Source organism: Rutilus rutilus (genome assembly GCF_951802725.1).
Source record: "Rutilus rutilus genome assembly, chromosome: 14".
Classification (NCBI taxonomy): domain Eukaryota; kingdom Metazoa; phylum Chordata; class Actinopteri; order Cypriniformes; family Leuciscidae; genus Rutilus; species Rutilus rutilus.
The window spans coordinates 30,600,300-30,619,047 of NC_140219.1; the positions used below are offsets into that span (position 1 = coordinate 30,600,300).

General features: G+C 39.3%; 2 protein-coding genes across 4 annotated transcripts in view; both read left to right on the plus strand.

The window, feature by feature from the left end:
- The window catches only part of LOC311303737 (SLAIN motif-containing protein-like), a 41,357-nt gene extending 37,729 nt beyond the window's left edge, over window positions 1–3,628 (plus strand). The window contains exons 8-9 of one of the 2 annotated variants that reach the window (XM_084430366.1): window positions 2,379–2,661; window positions 2,745–3,628. In XM_084430366.1, coding sequence (XP_084286492.1) covers window positions 2,379–2,661; window positions 2,745–2,814 — 353 coding nt within the window. In that variant the 3' untranslated portion in view covers window positions 2,815–3,628. The remainder of the gene's footprint in view (window positions 1–2,378; window positions 2,662–2,744) is intronic. The other variant, XM_084430367.1, reaches the window with a different exon arrangement.
- A 292-nt stretch (window positions 3,629–3,920) lies between these two features.
- Window positions 3,921–18,574, plus strand: znf711 (zinc finger protein 711). Of its 2 annotated transcripts, none has more exons than XM_084431057.1 (9): window positions 3,921–4,141; window positions 5,379–5,464; window positions 7,097–7,194; window positions 9,072–9,503; window positions 11,445–11,603; window positions 12,245–12,382; window positions 13,218–13,355; window positions 13,841–13,972; window positions 15,287–18,574. In XM_084431057.1, exons 3-9 carry the CDS (start codon window positions 7,119–7,121, stop codon window positions 16,462–16,464), a joined length of 2,253 nt encoding a protein of 750 aa, XP_084287183.1. In that variant the 5' UTR covers window positions 3,921–4,141; window positions 5,379–5,464; window positions 7,097–7,118; the 3' UTR covers window positions 16,465–18,574. The 2 variants fall into 2 exon arrangements, with proteins under 2 accessions (XP_084287183.1, XP_084287184.1); XM_084431058.1 differs by having other exon boundaries at window positions 4,008–4,137; window positions 15,287–18,568.
- The last annotated feature ends 174 nt before the right edge of the window (window positions 18,575–18,748 follow it).

Consider the following 18,748-nt stretch of genomic DNA (forward strand, 5'->3'; position numbering starts at 1 on the left):
TAATATGTGCTAACGAGACGCATAATAACTGTTTTGTGATCATTGCATCACTGAAATGAATTCATTATGTTTCTGAATTCCTGGAATATCACACACACATGTTGGCCAGGAACCTGTCCATGTCTGGCATACATACATGTGTTTTTCTGGCACACATATGTTTTCCAGGAGAGTGCTGTGATTTTCTTGCACGTTGATGATGAGCGCCATACTTCATCTAAACCATGACGCCATATTAGTGAGCGACTGTATGTGTGGGAGTCAATGCACTCGTTCACATCGCGCATGGATTTAAGATGAACAGCGATTTATGAAGATTTTTGTTTGTGTGTACAGGCATTTTAGAAGCTGTTGTACGTTCACATTAGGATCATTGTAAAGCAAAAAAACAAAACAAAAAAGGACCTGAAATTGCCTGTCAAATATAATAGGTTGTTTTTTTAAACAGACCTAATATTTTGGAAGTGAAATCTGAAAAGTGAATATGGATAATTAAATTTTTAACAATGAAAATTGAGTGTGGAATGTTTTGAATTGAAATATTCACAAATATACGACCATGTTGAATTTTAGCCTGTAAAAATGCAAGCCCTAAAAATACAATGCATTAAAATTAGTGCTGAGCAACTATTAATCGCATCCAAACTAAAAGTTTGTTTACATAATGTGTGTGTGTGTACTGTGTGTGTGTGTGTATATATATATATATATATATATATATATATATATATAATATATGCATGCATGTAATTTATATTATATATAAATATTATATATATAAATAGCACATTTTTCTTAAATATATGGGTCATTGACGAATAAGGTTTTTAAAAGTGTAAAAAAATAGAATGGAGATATAACTATATTTGAAACCATTTTTTGGTTTACCTAGGTGTTAACAATAAGATTTTGTGGTTTGTACAATCAATTAACACTGTTTTTTGTCATTTTTTTTTACAAGATGGAAAAAATTTGTCACCAAAAAAGTTGTTTGGTTTAACCACTGATTTGAAAGTTAAAAACTGATTTGACATTGATGTTGAGATAGTATATAGTGTGTACCACAGAAGAAATATTAAATACAATGATCACTGATCTCATAAATGTAATCATTTATTGGACTACTCTAAACACTCCTAGCCTGGCTAACGTCAGACCAAGTCTCATTTGAGACTTGGTCTGGGAACCACGTGTTCATTTTTCTCGTATTTGAGGCGTGGTTTACGAATGCCCAGAGCCGTTTATTGGGCGCTATGAATGTCTATCAAATGCGCCTGTACGTAGCTCATAGCCAATCGCTTCAATTATACCAGATGACGTATTTAGAGTGACAGAAATTCAACGAGGAAAAAGACGATGGGTCAAAGATTTATTTGTGCACGATGGCGTTTAGCGAATATTACCGTTTGTGCAAGATAAACATGAGGGTAGAAGGTAACGTCGAGTCTGATGCCATGTTGGATTCATAGATATAAACAAACTGCTTCGGTGTCGTCATCGTCTTGCTGCTCCCTCCCCGTTCTGTGATTGGTTCCCTTTTTCAGGGGAAAATCTGGTCCATGGTGTCCAGACTGCCTAGCAGCGTGAATAAAATCGCGCTGCGAACAAGGCAGTATGGGGAAACCCAGGCTAAAACACTCCACCATATTCAAGTAAAACATTGCACAGGGAAAGGAGAAAAGGGGAAATGTAAAAAAAAAAAAAAGAGCCCTATCTGCTTTATATTTGTATTATTGTAGTTCCTTTAGTTATTAAAAACAATATTATTCCATTTAAATATTTACTATATCGGTTTTACCGAATGACCTTATAATGACCGAATCTTTAAAATACCTTTATATGTAGTAAAATATAATTAAAACCTTTTGGATTCAGTAAAAGAGATCAAGTTGTACAACCTTACATACTTTGGATGTTATATATTTGTTTTTTTATTATTATTAAGGCCTTTGGACAAAAAAATGACCTGTCACGTCATTGACCCATATACATGCGTGTGTGTGTGTGTATATATACAAAATGATTATACACGGTACACACACACACACATATATATATAATGTAAACACAAACTTTTATTTTGGATGCAATTAATTGTTGACCAGCACTTATTAAAATGCAAGCATGGTTAATGCAATGCGTATTTTTTTCAATTAGTGCAATTCAACAAGCTTTTTTGTATCAAAAACATTTGCCATTCATTTTCTTCCATAGTCCTCATACTTGGTGTTTCCTTTCATACTTTTTTTGTCAGTGTGAAAGTCTTTCTTACACGTTCTGTTAAATGTACTTTCTGCTGGTTAAAATGCAGCATTAATAACATGGATGAGGAAATTACACGAGTGTGTGTGTGTGTGTGTGCTCGGGTGCTCTTGCAGGTGTATCATCTGCACGGATGAGGGGCGACGGCCAGTCCCCGCTCTACCTGCGGGCTCCCATGAAAGCTCTCGGGCCCGTGGGCTCTATGACCGGGGTGCGACAGCATGCCAAAGGGCCTCCAGGGGCCCAGGGAGGGATGAGGAGGGTTCAGTCCCCGGGTCCCAGCAATGGTGCGGCGTACTCGGGCTCCAGGAGCGCTGCTGTAACCAGACAGACACCCGGAAGAGGCATGACCCCAACATCACCTTCTTCCAGAAGCAGACTTCCACAGACACCCAGAAGGTAACTCACAATCAGCCAAATACACTGTCGTTGTTTCCAAAGTTATTTGGAGTTGAGGTTATTTAGCTTATTTCCCTCTATAGCAGATCCTTGGGAATGACCAAACCCTGTGCTCCCTTCACTGATGAATCCTGGAAAGACGGTTGTTACTGAAGGCCTGAGAACTCCACCTGTCGTCCTCACAGTGAAATCCAACGCGGCACCACTGCCTAAAAACCAACACCGAGGCCCAAAAACAAGAGTGTGAACGAATCCAGAGTCTCAGTGATAAGAGCAACTGTGGAGGAACGGTGGATCTGACAGAGACTGCTACATTAATTGTAATATTTGCTCTTTTTTTTCTTTTTTTTTTTTTAAACATCAATGTGCTTTTAATTTCATGAGAATTGGTAGGTTTGAAAAACTGAGAGAACTTGAATAATGAAAAAGGTTTGTGTCTTGTAATACATGTAGTTTATGTGAAACAACGTGTGGAATTTAATTCATAGATGCTGTGGAATAACCTGCTGTTGATTTTGCATGTTTAATCTATTTTTTAGAAATGAAGGATATATGATTTCTCTGTGGGGGGAAAAAAAAAGTGTGAGAATTTTTAATGTTATGAAGGAATAGTTGTTTTCTGTAAAGTAAGAAATGCGTCTGTTTTGTGTCAATACGACATAACAGAGCAATATAGAAGAAAAGTGTTCTCAAAAATGCATCTCGAAGGAGAAGAAACTACATTTTTTTTAATTTTTATTGAGATCACATCAATGTGCCAAGGTACATTAATTACTACTGCAACACTGTTTCTTAATTCAGAGTGCTTACTACACTTTCACTCCATCTGGAGGTTTGAATCTGAATTTTGATGTCTGTGTAGTCTAGGTTTTAATATGCACTAAGCCAGTTAAATTGGAGATATCTGGGTATGCAATGATAATGGAGTGCCTCTGAAAATCAATAAATCAATTTCAGCAATAAAACTAAATGAAGAGCCATTTTATTCATTCTATAACACTAACACATTACAAACTCCATGTTTTAATGTTATCAAAACCAACCAAAATACATTTACAGTGTATGCAGTGTATGAGTTATGTTGTTTAAGCGTGCAAACGTACAGAGGGGAGGATAGCACAAGTGTGTGATAATTCATTACACCATAACGCCACTTGCACCGTAACTTATTTAAGTAGATAGCGCAATGTTGTCGTATGAGGTGACGTAAAGTGTGCCGCGCGTTCGCTCTGCCCCACCCGTTGCTGTTGTCAACGAACATTCTGATTGGCCGAGGCTTAGAAACGAGCAATCTGATTGGCGGAGGCGACGAATCGAGGAGCGTGATTGGCTCAGGCCTCAGGCCTGGGAAAGAGCGTTCGAGGATCCTCAAATGTACAGGCCGCAGTAGTGCTACCGTTGGAAAATTAACTATAATAAATTACGACAATTTCGAGGGGATCGGAAACTCATCAACGCTCTGAAGGCAGTCGCGGAGTAGGTAAAGCGTTCTGGATTTGTGCAGCGTGTGTATGAAACGGTGGCCGTCGGCCCAGTCGGCCTGCGTGGGCCTGGTGTTGTGTTCAAGCGCGAGGAAGCGCCCAGCGCGCGCTCCTGCTAGCCGGACCCTACGCAAAACTAGCGAAAATAACGATCGTGCGTCTCGCTTTTGACGCATTAATCGGGCATATATGAAGTTAATGCAGAAAATGCGTCTGGGTTGCACGGTTTTGTGATACTTCGGGTTGTGTTGTACTCAAATACATGTTGACATATTCGTTAGCTAATGCTATTAGCCGTTTAGCATGTGGTGTAATGGCGGAGGGCAAGATGGCGCAGTAACGCGGCTGCATTTTGCGCAAACTGTTAACTACGTAAAGAACCGAATTCTCCTGGAATATTAAAGTGAATTTCGAAACGTTGTATTTTGTAAAGGTTTTTTAACTGTACCGAGTCAATGCAACAATCCAAACTTTGTTTCGATTGAACTGTCACATGGACTAGTACGCTCAATTACCAAGCCCACTATGGCGAAGGCTCACCTCACGAGTATATCAGAGTCACGTGACGGAATTAATATTAATGAGTCCACCTTTGTCATAGTGGGTTCAGATTACGCCATCATAACATAGACTGTAAAAAAATTATAATAATCACTGTCATGAGCGCAGCGCTGACTACGATTTCGCACTTTTTCAGACATGGCAATCTTTTAAAAATAAGGCGTTATTCTTCTGCCACTCTTTTTAGGACCGTAAACATATAGTACTCAATCCCCCCCCCACAAATAGAGATATGACGTCATGCTGGAAACCCCCTCACATAATTGTTATGCTTATCACATTGTAATTACTAATGAAGTCTAATGTAATATTAACCGTTTATGATTGATTTATTATAATCAACCATTTTCTTGATATCAAGTTAAATTATTATTTTCTGCGTTTTATATATAAAAATTTTATTAAGGTTGTTGTTATTATAATCTTAAAGCAATTACTGCAATGTGAACTTTCTGAATGATAAACACAGTTTATATGTTTATAAATCGTTTTATTTTGCTACTGTGTTTGAATTCTTTGTTCTTTGTTTTAGGATATTTTGTTTTCTCCACTTTTTATGTTTGGAAACACAAACAAGAATTTGTCATTATAAGTTATAATTTTTTTTTTTTTTTAAGTATTATAATTATATAAATGTTATATGCATTTCATGTCATTCTCTTCTGTTTCTTTCAGACACTTTCCTCCCAGATGCCAGATTCACAGTTTTTCTTAATATTTGTGACACTTTTATGTGAAGGGAACCACTGTCAAATGTGAAGGTTTGTTAAATCGCAGTTTTCACTCACAGTGCCGCTTGCTTGTGATTCGAAAAGAAAACCTTTTTGAAAAATGAGTTGTTTAACGACTATTCATATGAATTCAGTGTGTTGGATTGAATTTTCTGTCATTTTGTGTGGGGCTGCCCCCTAATATTCGACGAGAAGAGGCTTAGTCAACCAGAATTGTATTAGTCGGTTAGTTGTAGAGACGGACACAGAACCTTAACGGCGGGTCCTTGTTGTTTACAGTGTGTCCAAACGTTCGCCTTTCACCCATCAACCTCAAATATGGCTTACCGTTTAAAAAATACTTAAAGGGATAGTTCACTTTGAAATTAATTTTTGATATGTTTTAGCTTACCTCAAGGGCATCCAAGATATAGGTGTCTTTGTTTCCGCAGTAGTTTCAATTTTGATATTTTTAGGTCAAACCGTTCTTGTCTGTCAGTCATATAATGCAGGTCGATGGTCACTGGCTCAAAACACAAGCACAGAGTCCAAATTAAAACAATTCCCCACGTCCAAATGAAACAATTCCCCATCATAATTACACATTGATGGCCTAAGACACGAAACGAGCGGTTTGTGTGAGAAAACGAACAGTATTTATATCGTTGTTATCTCTTGAAAACAGCACACGTCCAAATGACGCGCGGGCGGGTATAGATATATACATAGATGTCGCCTTGGCTACGGTTTCGTTCCAATGAACTGCAGTAGCGAAGGCGACATCTAGTGTATACATCTATACCCGCCAGCGGGCGGGTATAGATATATACACTAGATGTCGCTTGGCTACGGTTTCGTTCCAATGAACTGCAGTAGCCAAGGCGGCATCTATGTATATATCTATACCCGCCCGCGCCGTCAGATCATTTGGACGTGTGCTGTTTTCAAGAGATAACAACAATATAAATACTGTTCGTTTTCTCACACAAACCGCTCGTTTCGTGTCTTAGGCCATCAATGTGTACTTACGATGGGGAATTGTTTCATTTGGACGTGGGGAATTGTTTTAATTTGGACTCTGTGCTTGTGTTTTGAGCCAGTGACCATCGACCTGCATTATATGACTGACAGACAAGAACGGTTTGACCTAAAAATATCAAAATTGAAACTACTGCGGAAACAAAGACACCTACATCTTGGATGCCCTTGAGGTAAGCTAAAACATATCAAAAATTAATTTCAAAGTGAACTATCCCTTTAAGTATCAAAAGGCCCGTCCACTGTAGGCTACCTCAGATGACCAGTCAGCATCATCAACTTCATCTTTGCAGCCGACACTGACTCGGAAAACAGTAGTTTATTAATGAATAACTCAAATGTCTCCTTGCTATTTTTTTTGACACATTCATTATCATTACTTTTGGCGGTGCTTTATGTGTGTGCTCCAGTGCGGAATAGGCTATATTACCCCCCCCCCCACACACCCCTAATATATATATTTAAGTAATTAATTTATTATAAACATGTGATTAGTCAACTAATAGCTTAAATGAATGACTACTAGTCGACTAGAAAAATCTTTAGTCGGGGGCAGCCATAATTTCATGTGATTAATTTATATTTTCATCACCTTCCTCATATAGCAGTCCTTTTTTTTTTTTTTTACTGTTTTCACTTTTACAGTATTGTGGAAAAATCCCAGATAATGGATCACGGTGGAGGGATCCTGGAGCTTCACAAGGATTTGAAAATGCCCCATACAATGATAATGCCAGATTTTGGTAAGGAACTGTAATTTAAATAATGAGTCAATTAATTGCCTGATGTTTGGCTTATTTTAGGTTATGACATTGACTGATCGTTTTATAGAGTTCTTACTCAGGGTTTCCGCAGGGTCTTAAAAAGGGCCAGATTTTCATCCTAGGTCTTAAATTTAATTTAGTCAGGTCTAAAAAAGTGTTTACCCTCGTTCATTTCCAGAAACGCTGGCCGCAGAAAGTTATTACAAAGTAGCAAAAAAATATGGAGTTGTAGCCTACAAAGTGGAGCCCTAGAGCAGGGGTGTCCAACACGTCGCTCGCGTGCTACCAATAGCTCGTGGCTTGATATGAGCTAGCTCGCCAGAGGCCGTTCACATATCGCGTCTTTTGCGCGCCCAAGTTTGTTCAAATGTAGGCGCGCAGCAAGCGCATAATTTTTTTTACCAGGCGCAACGAGATGATTTGCCTATTTTTTTTTTACCAATGCGCAACTTTTCAGAATGGCGCAAACGCACCACAGGTCATGTGACAGGAACCAACCAATCACCCCTTTCCATAACAACATTGAAAGCTCAGTCAACATGAAGGATGGGGGTGCACCCAAACACTACTAATAAATAAAGCTAATGTGTAAATGTCAGTAATTTATCTTTTTTGACTCATTCTTTTTATAAAAAATTATTTAAAGACTGAAATATGAGGTTTATCTTTGTATAAAACCTTTTTTGTCAAAATTTTATTTGAACTTGTACATGTTAGTAGATAACATATGTTGCAAGACTCTTTTAAAATCTGGCCATCATTTTTAATGGTATTTTAATGTTTACGTAAACAAAAAGTGCATATCGATGCTAATCAATTTGTTATTTTCTGTTTTTCGACATAAAACTTGTTGAATTGACTTCATTCTGTAGTATTAGTACTTTTTGAACAGGATTCTGTGATAACCGTGATCATTTTGGTCACTTTAATCATCTCATCATTTCCTCTCTAGTTATGATCAACTATGATCAACTAAAATCAACAATAATTGTGTTTTTACAGTATAATATGCAAAAGTACAATTTTCTATTAAAAAAAAGATCTACCTCTCCCTCTCTCTCACACACACACATCAGATAATCCTAGATAGATAGATAGATAGATAGATACGCTAATGATCTCGAGGTAACTATCTATCTAACTTGGATAATGCGTCGTGTAGGTCTTAAATTTCAATCTTTATGGTCTTAAAATGTCTTAAAAAGGTCTTAAATTTGACTTACTGAAACCTGCAGAAACCCTGTTACTGTAATTAAAGTCTTTCAACCTCATTTGGTTTTTGGTTTGTATTTTGATGTATGTGAATAAATAGTGAGTGTTTACACCTAGAGCGATAACTATTTATTTTATTTTAGGAGAGTATATTTACTTATATTTAGGATATTTATTTATTTATTTATTTATTTATTTATCTTTTTTTCATTTATATTTAATGATATATCTGTTATGATGTTTTTTGGTGTCCCTAGTAATTTCTTCGGAATGCATGGTTGCAATAATGTTTTTGTCTTGTAGTATTGAAGTGTAGTATTTTTTTTTTTTTCTTATGCTGCTGTTATGTCTAAATTCCCCCTTATAAATAAAGTTTTTCTTTTTTTTCTTTTTTTTTTTATAAATCTTAACTATAATAAATTATTATTATAGTAAAAAAAAAAACGTATAAAACTGCAAAGTTGTAATAATCATTGTAATCCCATGACAATGAAGTCCACACGAATAAAACAATAACCTCACAGGAATCGCTCTCATGCCTTTCCAAACCCATAAGACTTTGCATTTTTGGGGGTGAAAACAATATTTATGAACCCCCACATTAAATACTTTGTCAGTTTTGTAAACATGTTTGTTGTGGTCAGTTGCAGGGATGGGTGGCATGGCCCACATCGACGGCGATCACATCGTGGTGTCGGTGCCGGAGGCCGTGATGATCTCGGACGAGGGCATCATGCTGGAGACCGACCTGGAAGCTGAAGTGGTGGAAGGGCCTGACATCTGTCACGAGGACGTCATCACCACCGAGGGAGTGATCCTGTCCGAGTCGATCCTGGGGGCCGAGGTGGCCATCCAAGAGGCTCTGGAGACGGAGCCTGATCAGGTGTTCGTGGCGGACCTCATGTCACCTCACGATCAGAGTCCGCTGGAGCACGACCTGGTGTCTGCAGAGGTCATGGTGTCGGACTCGGAGACGGTCATACAGTCACATGACTCCATGCCGTCTGATGTCTCTCTTAAAGTGGACGATGAGGAGGATGTGAAGAGCACTTCGGAGGACTACCTCATGATTTCCTGTGAGTTTGCTTTTACATGCCAGCTTGGATTGTAGGGCCGGGACAATAAATTGATGCGTCGAGAAATTATTCTGGATTTATTCGAAGATTTTCAGAATGCATCACGATTCTCTCTCGAATCGATTCTGAGCTTAGTTTTTAACCTCTGCGTGCTTTAGAAACAGCCGTACTCTGCTGGCTTCCAATGCCTTACACACACCACTCGAACCTTCTATAAAGTAATCATTCATAAATAGGGTTCGGGTACCGAGGCCAGGCACTGATATGGAACCGGACCGAATCAAAACGCAGATTTCGGTGCCACTTAAATGCCTCAGCTGTCGGTTGAAATATCTGCCCTCTGATTCTCTGAAACGGCCGCAAGAAACATCATCACCGCATGTGATCGCTAATTAACCCTTTGACGCGTACGATCGTTCACACTGGTGTGATTAGAACGTTCAGATCGCATGATCATCAACTTCTAAATTCAAATCTGTGTTTGCGTGTTGGCTGGCGCTGAGCCAAACAACATTTAAAGTTTGTAAAATACACACTGATGTCCATGGAAGCTGCATTAACAATCCTTAAAATTATAAACTGATGACGTGTTTAGATACACATTGTGTAGGGCAGGCAACTATAAAATTGAATCTATTCTTCTCACACCTCACCAACCACTTACTTCAATGTATTTCGGGAGAAGAGGATGAATTGACGTGTTGTAGGCCTAAATCTGTAGTACTAACATAGCGCCCATTGTGCGTTATAGATCAACTAACATGAATCATGACATGATCATTATAAAGGTTTCTTAAATGACAAAACGCATTCACCTACATGTATTTAAGAATAAAAATATCAGCCAAAGATTGACTGACATGTAACGCAACCAATCACAGTTCGTTATTTGTTCCGCGTCATGTTTAGTGTGAAAATGTAAAGTCGATGTCCCTACAACAACAGACCGGCGTACATCTAATAAATTATTCATTCAAGAACGTTGTGCAAGTTTACTGCAAGAATAGAGCCACGAACCTCACGTACTTTTGAAATCCAGCGTTCAGTCCTGATGAGCGCTCATTGTCACAGTAGACATGACGGCGTTCTTTTTCCACAAGGGGTTTCGTGTCACAGCATTTAAGGTGATGCGTTCTAAAATAACACTCACCTTGTGCAGGACGTGCAGTAAGTCAGGAGGGGTGTCGTATTTGGCCAGAGAAAAACTGGCCACAAAATTTGGCCACAAAAAATGTGAAAAGAATTGCTGAAATTTAAAGCTGTAGCATACCAAGAATACAGACTACTTTGCTGTTATTAGTACTGTAGTGTTATTTAGTGTTAAATTATTGTATTTGGGTTAGGTGGCTTAGGTTTTATTGTGAATTTGTTATGTAAATTTGTTGTTTTGTATTTAGACTACTTATTTTTATATCTTTACTCTAAAATTGTAATATATTCAATTTTAATATATATATATATTTTTTTTTTTTCATTTTTTCAATAAAAACCTGTTCTTTAATGTCATTCACCATCGTTTTGAGGCTCTCTTTTTTTTTTTTTAAGTATCCGTTTAGCCACCGGTACCGTTTTAAAAGTATCGATTTGACACCGGTATCGAAAAAAACCCAAATGATACCCAACCCTACTCATAAAGTTCGAAAAGGTTGAAGCGAAGTACAAGGGTGTTTTGCAGTGGGCTGTTTAAGCGTTCTGAGGTGCGAGTACATTCTCAGACTCAGCCGAACGCACGAGCGCTCTTCTTCGTGAGCGTTTGAGCGTGTGGTTAAAAACTAGCCTAGAGCGCCATCTGCTGTTAAAAACTAAGCTCAGAATCGATTCGAGAGAGAATGGCGACGCATTTGGAAAATATTGGAATCGATCCACGAATTGCGATGCATCGTTTTATTGTCCCAGCCCTATTGGATCCACAACGATGTTTGATATCTGGCTTCTTTGCAGTGGATGAGGTTGGGGAAAAGCTAGACATTGGAGACGCCTCTTTAAAGATCAGTGCAGATGTGGGCCAAGATGACGACGGCTCGAAAGAGGATGAGTTCAGCTCTGAGGTCATCAAAGTTTACATCTTTAAGGCTGATGGAGATGAAGATGTGGAAATTGGTAAGGAACACATTTCAGATATTTACCACAAGCTGATTGCTACTACTCATACTCTCACTGTTATTGAGAGGCGTTGCCATATGGCAACAATTCATTTCTACTCATTTCTTTGTTATTCAGAAAACAATACAATATATCACACTATGGGAATTAAAAGGGCAGGCCTTAAAGGGTTAATTCACCCATAAATGAAAATTAGCTCATGATTTACTAACCCTCAAGCCATCCTAGGTGTGTTCGTCTGAAAGAAGAATGTCACATACACATAGGATGAATTGAGGGTGAGTAAATCATGAGCTAATTTTCATTTTTGGGTGAACTATGGTGAACTTAAGGTAGCCAATGATGTGCTGTTTTTAAGTCACATGACATTTGAATGTCCCTTTATTCACAAATCAACTTTGTCTTAGATAGTTTTGCTGTAAATTGAGAAAGGTCAATGTTTCCAAATTGCAACGCTGTACCACAGTGGAATTGCAGTGATGTATTTCGATTACGTAATCGTGACAACCGTAATCGTGATTAGAAATTTGATGAATTGTGCAGCCCTAGTGTAGAGTAACCTCTTAGAGTAAATATCAAGGACATGTTGATTCTCCATTCATGCCCTGCAAGATGAATATGTTTGTATGGTGTTGTAGGCAGCACAGAGGTGGTAGCAGAAAGTGATTTCCCCAATGGGCACGCGGTGCTGGAGCCAGTGGTCTCAGGCCGGCTGCCCAGAGAGAAGATGGTCTACATGGCTGTGAAGGACGCCTGCCATGGAGACGAGGATATCAGTGAGTTCTGGCTCTTTTTAAGAAGAGTTAAGGTCCTTACACACCGAGTCCGAAATCCTCATCCGAAATTTTCACACGTTAAAGGAACACGCCGACTTTTTGGGACTTTAGCTTATTCACCGTATCTCCCAGAGTTAGATAAGTCCATACATACCCTTCTCATCTCCATGCGTGCCGTAACTCTGTCTGACGCACACACCGCTAGCCTAGCTTAGCACACAGACTGGAGGTAAACGGCTCCAGCTAGCATACTGCTCCCAATAAGTGACAAAAGCACGCCAACATTTTCCTATTTACATGCTGTGATTTGTATAGTCACAGCGTGTACAAATAACAAGGTCACATGAGACACAGCCATCTTCTAACCGTATATATACTGGGAACTATATTCTCAGAAGGCGAAGCACTGCTACTTTGGCGGAGTGATTTACTCCAACTCTGAGCGAACTCTCTGCTCCTCACCACGGGGCTTCTCAAGTGCTGCCAGAAAATCACTCCGCACGGAGATGAGAGGGGTATGTATGGACTCATCTAACTCTGGGAGATACGGTGAATAAGCTAAAGTCCCAAAAAGTCGGCGTGTTCCTTTAAAAAATATGGCCTCAAGTTGTGTCAATCACATTTACACACGGCCTCCGAAACTTTCGTCCGTCATCAAAAAATGTGGATCGGGTAACATTTTTCGCATTCGTAGCAAGCATTTTGAGAGGTGTTTTGACAATTCACATCCACCGAATGAATACGAAAATGTCTGACTCAGTATGCAAGGACCTTTACATCTGCCTATACAGCATGTCAAAAACTGTGCTTATGTTATACTCTGTCCTGACTGTAGACTGTTCGGAGATGACTGACCAGGTGTATATGGAGGTCATTGTTGGGGAGGAAGAGGCTGCTGGGATAGCAGAAGCGCAACTGGAGGACACACCAGTTAACAAGAGCTTTGTTCCTGCGGCCTGGGCAACTGCTTATGGTCCTTTACTTTTTTGTTGCAGGCAGAGATACAAATTGTTTTAAATTAATAGTCCACCCAAAAATGAAAATTCTGTCTGAATTCGGAACAGCGCTACCGTCCTACCCTCGTATTGTGACCATATTTAAGTCTTCTGAAGCCGTACGATAGATCAGGGTCTCCAGAACAATTTTGTCAGCCGAATCCCCGATGTTTGCACTAAGCCATATGGCGATTTCAGTTTTATTCCGATTAACTGTGCAGCCTTTATTTATTTATTTATTTTTATTTAATTAATTATTGGCTTTTAATGAACTCACGCCTAAGGGCTCGCCTTGATTGGAAAACCCTGCGAAAACCGATGACAGAATTTTCATTTTTGGCTAGCTGTTACCTTAAAACTTAACTTAACATTTATAAAAAAAAACATTCTCCTTTCCTTTTAGTGCATTTATAGGGTGTAAATGTCCGATGCAAACACCTTACCAGTCATGGCTTTCCTACAGGAAGCAGTCTAGAAAGTAAGAACGGCGCAGGCACTCCCTACCTGCAGATCTCTGACAGCATCAGCTCAAGCCGAGCTCTCAAGCAGAAGATCAAGAAGAAGAGGAGAGGAGAGACGCGCCAGTGCCAGACAGGTATGATCTTCTGCTAGTGCCACAAACTGTTTTTAAAGGGTCATGAAACCCCTAAAGACATTTTCATTTTCAAAACGCATCAATGTGCCCTCAACCCTTGGTTTTTCCCCCTCCGCTTATATTTTAATATTCATTTGTCTGTATAACGAGTGTGTTGCAGGTCTGTGTTTTATTGGTTGTTGTCTTCCCTCTTCCCTTTATTGCCATTTTAAATGTTTTTTTTGTTTGTTTTTTTTAAGCCAGTGGTTGTAAAAAATCCTAATATTTACGCACAAGTACTGAATTGAGTTCTTTTTTATTGCGCTTAAATGGTCAAATACACACAGAATTATGTCAAAATGCCCTTCTTGGCGAGGAGCCTAGTAAACAAATTTGGTTTTGTCTTAAGTGTAACGTTGAGTGTTTGTCAGTATAATAGATGCAATCGGTCTGAAAGTAAAGGCAGCCTAATAAACCTGCTGCTCTCTCTGTCATTAATAATAATAAAACAACAAAAGACAAACAGAAAATCACTCGCTGATCTTGATCGAAGAAGCTTTAATAAGAACCAGTGTATTGAATTCACACAGCGATGACTAGTTTTACATTTTGATCATTCAATTCTGTAAAGTTTTTTTTTTCAGGTAGGTCTATCTAACAGTAAAGCACTCTTTGTTTCATTTGTGTCTTTGTTCTATTGTATTTATTTGTCCTTTGTCTTTACTGTTTACTTGTCTTCAATAAGCTTGAGGACTTTTTGCTTAGGCTAGTATTAGTTTTTGCCGTGATGCTGAAATTTGTATCAGTGGTATTGGAATTAATGTCATCTAAAATGTTGCCATTGTAACAACCTTATTTTCATAACTATATTGTGGTATTGTTATCGACTAGAAACTGAAGTGTGTTCATCTAACACAGAAACAAAAAATTACAGTAAAATACTTTAATGTTTTCCTTTCAAACGTATTATAATAAATTTTCAAAATGTGAGGTTCTGTTATATGTAGTTGACCCATATTTAGTAAAAAGTAACTGCAAGCATGTATGCAGTATTGCTGTGCTGGGTGTCTGAGCATTAGTGCCTGTTAACCTTCATGTAATAGAGCAATAATACCAAATAATGATGATTGAACAATAAGCATCACCAGAGGGACGTTGAGATGTTCTCGAGGGTGAACTTGACCTCTATACCGCGCTCAAAAGTCCTTTCTAAAAAAGCATGTTGGTGTCAGTGTTTCAAAAGGGAAGTAGTCCTTCCTTTGTCTCGCCACTAAAGTGCGCTACAGAAGTAAAATGTTGACCTGCCTATTTTCAGCATGTGCTCCTCTGTTTTAGCTGTAATCATTGGTCCTGATGGGCAGCCCCTGACCGTCTACCCCTGCCACATCTGCGGCAAGAAGTTCAAATCACGGGGTTTCCTCAAACGCCACATGAAGAATCACCCGGACCACATGTTCAAGAAGAAGTACCAGTGCACCGACTGCGACTTCACCACCAACAAGAAGGTGAGTTTCCACAACCATCTGGAAAGCCACAAGCTCATCATCAAGAACGAGAAGATCCCCGAGTACACGGAGTACACGCGGCGCTATCACGAGGCCAGCCCGCTCAGCTCCAACAAACTCATACTGCGTGACAAGGAGCCCAAGCTGCACAAGTGCAAGTACTGCGAGTACGAGACCGCCGAACAGGGACTCCTGAACCGCCATTTGCTGGCTGTGCACAGCAAAAACTTTGCACATGTGTGCGTGGAGTGTGCCAAGGGCTTCCGCCACCCTTCTGAGCTTAAGAAGCACATGCGGACCCACACAGGCGAGAAGCCCTACCACTGCCAGCACTGCGACTTCCGCTGTGCCGATCAGTCCAACTTAAAGACTCACATAAAGAGCAAACACGGGACTGAACTGCCCTTCAAGTGTGGCCACTGCCCGCAGGCGTTCGCCGACGACAAGGAGCTCCAGAGGCACACTGAGATCTTCCAGGGTCATAAGACTCACCAGTGTCCGCACTGCGAGCACAAAAGCACCAATTCCAGTGACTTGAAGCGTCATGTCATCTCGGTGCACACGAAAGACTTTCCACACAAGTGTGATGTGTGCGAGAAGGGCTTTCACAGACCCTCCGAACTGAAAAAACACGCTGAAACGCACAAGGGGAACAAAGTACACCAGTGCCGGCACTGTGATTTTAAGACATCGGACCCTTTCACGTTAAGCCGCCACATTTTGTCCGTTCACACCAAGGACTTGCCATTTAAATGCAAGCGTTGCAAGCGCGGCTTTAGGCATCAGACCGAACTCAAAAAGCACATGAAGACTCACAGCGGTCGCAAGGTCTATCAATGCCAATATTGCGAGTACAACACTACGGACGCTTCAGGTTTCAAACGGCATGTCATATCCATCCACACTAAAGAGTATCCACACAGGTGTGACTATTGCAAGAAGGGTTTCAGGCGACCGTCGGAAAAGAACCAACATATAATGCGACATCATAAAGAAACCCTACTATGATGCTCTTCCATCCCCAAAACAAGATCCGACGCTCTACAGCTGCATATGTCATTTAGATGGCCTGCATTTAACAACCTTCTTATTTAATGTTCCGCTTATATGTAAAGAAACAAATCAAAACTGAGACGTGTAACACAGTAAGTGGCTAACAATATGGTCTTGGTCAAAGTTTTCATGTCACATCTCTCGCAGCCTTTGCTTTCCCTGCAATGGAAAAGTAAAGAAAACAGTCATTCAGGGTCTCAAATGCCTATATTTTTATATCCACTTTGCTGTAAGCAAATCACATCCTTTAATAAAGGGATAGTTCACCCAAAAATCATAAAAATCTATTGTCATTTACACACCCTCGTGTTGTTCCAAACATGTATGACGTTCTTTTGTAGAGTGTAAAAGATGTTTCACAGAACGCTTTCGCTCATTGACTGACAAAGTGGCCGTCAAGCTTCAAAGAGGATGAAGAATCACCATATAAGTGTCATAAATGTAGAGTTTGTGTGCCTGGTCACTGTATGCTTTCGTGTGTTTGTGTGTGGAAAGCGGCACAATGATGTTGTGTTCCGTGGGAGAAAACGACATGGCTTTGGAATAACATGAGGGGAGTAAATAATGACACAGTTTTCTTTGATGGGTGATTCCTGGTCAGAGCAATCATCACAGGCCGTAGTCAGAGGAGAAACGCCGTATTGAATTTTACGCAGATGAAAGCGAGGCCAGACTTTAAGTCTTTACAATGGCATTCACTGTATAAAGATCCTAGATGATTAAATCTCGCAGCTTTCAAAAAGTTTTTGTCTGCTGAAAGTCTTTGGGAAATGTTGGTATGTTGTACTTCTATCCCTCACAGCCTTTATTTAAAAAAAAAAAAAACTAAAAATTAAATATGGCGCCACCCTGACTACGGTCTCACTTTCCCTGTTTTTCTCTGAAGTCGTTAAATCATTAGATGTATTTTACCGACTGGTATGTCCAGGTTTTACTGTACCTTTTACCATTTTGTAACCATCATGATGTTAATTTGAGCAATTTCAAATTTGTGGTATCTGAAATTGTACGATTCAAGCCAGTGCGTCTTTCCAGCGTTTCCTTACCGTTTGCTCTCTGCGATCCTAGTGTCTTGAGCGCTCCTTCGCGAATCAAGCGATTGGTTGTTGTTAACTTTCTTAATACCACTACAAAAATTCAATGTTTATGTAAAATGAAACGTTAACAACACGGCGAACATGCACATACTGCCAATTATTTCGGATCTCCTGCGTCATGCCTTACATGTATTTCTTTTGCACTGAATTCAGTATGAATCGATTTGTGAATATTTTTAACAAGTTTCAGTTGTGCTATGATAGATGTATACATTAACAAATGCAAATCACATTAAGAGCACCTTTTTGCTTTTAAAATGTCCACTTCTGCGTTATTTAATTTTTTTAGTGGGTGGGCAAACGTAGACACGTCATCCTAAACCAGAAGCCATCCAACTTCCCGCCAGTAAAAGACCTCAGCGATCAAAAGAGGCTTGTCTTGATATCTAGCTCTAATAATTGGCATAGCTATGAACTTGTAATATGACTGTAGTTAACATCAGCACCCAGCAACTGTAGGACTTCACAGCGAAACCGTTACATGGTGGATTTCATTCATGGGTGGAGGTGGAGAAAGGGTTGTACTTGTTAATCATGTTTTTATTGTCAGACTTCCTAATGTAACAGTCACTCCAGTGTTGTCATGTAAAAGCCTCCGTTATAAGCTCTGTCATAAGGAGAAAAGGTGTTTTAAGACTTAATTAGTGAACGTGGATGATTTAAAACAATTAGTTATGTTTCTTGAAATTACAAAACGCCACTTCTAAAGGTTCGTCGTCTGCACAGAAAGAAATTTCACAAAAATTTCAGCATAATGCATGTTGTAAATCTTGCTTTTGTGATTAGACATCTTTTATTCACAATTAAATTGGTTGTTTTATGTTAGAGGCAGTAAAACAGAACATTGTTTAATTGATCAAGAACTTACAAAGTAATCCGTTATCATTTGATCCTTGGGACCTTATTTGTGCGCGCAATTACATGATGTCATCAGACTCTCAGGTAGTGTTGTCAAAAGTACCGACTTTAAAAAAATGAAAAAAAATAAAAAATGTTTTGAGCGCTGTTGAACTTAAACGCCTCTGATTGGCCATTGTGTTCACGCTTGCTCAACATCTGTCTCTGATTGGCTACAATAATAAACACTTCCAAAACATGTTGTAAATAGACATCTTTCAGCCAATCAGGTGACAGATATGTTG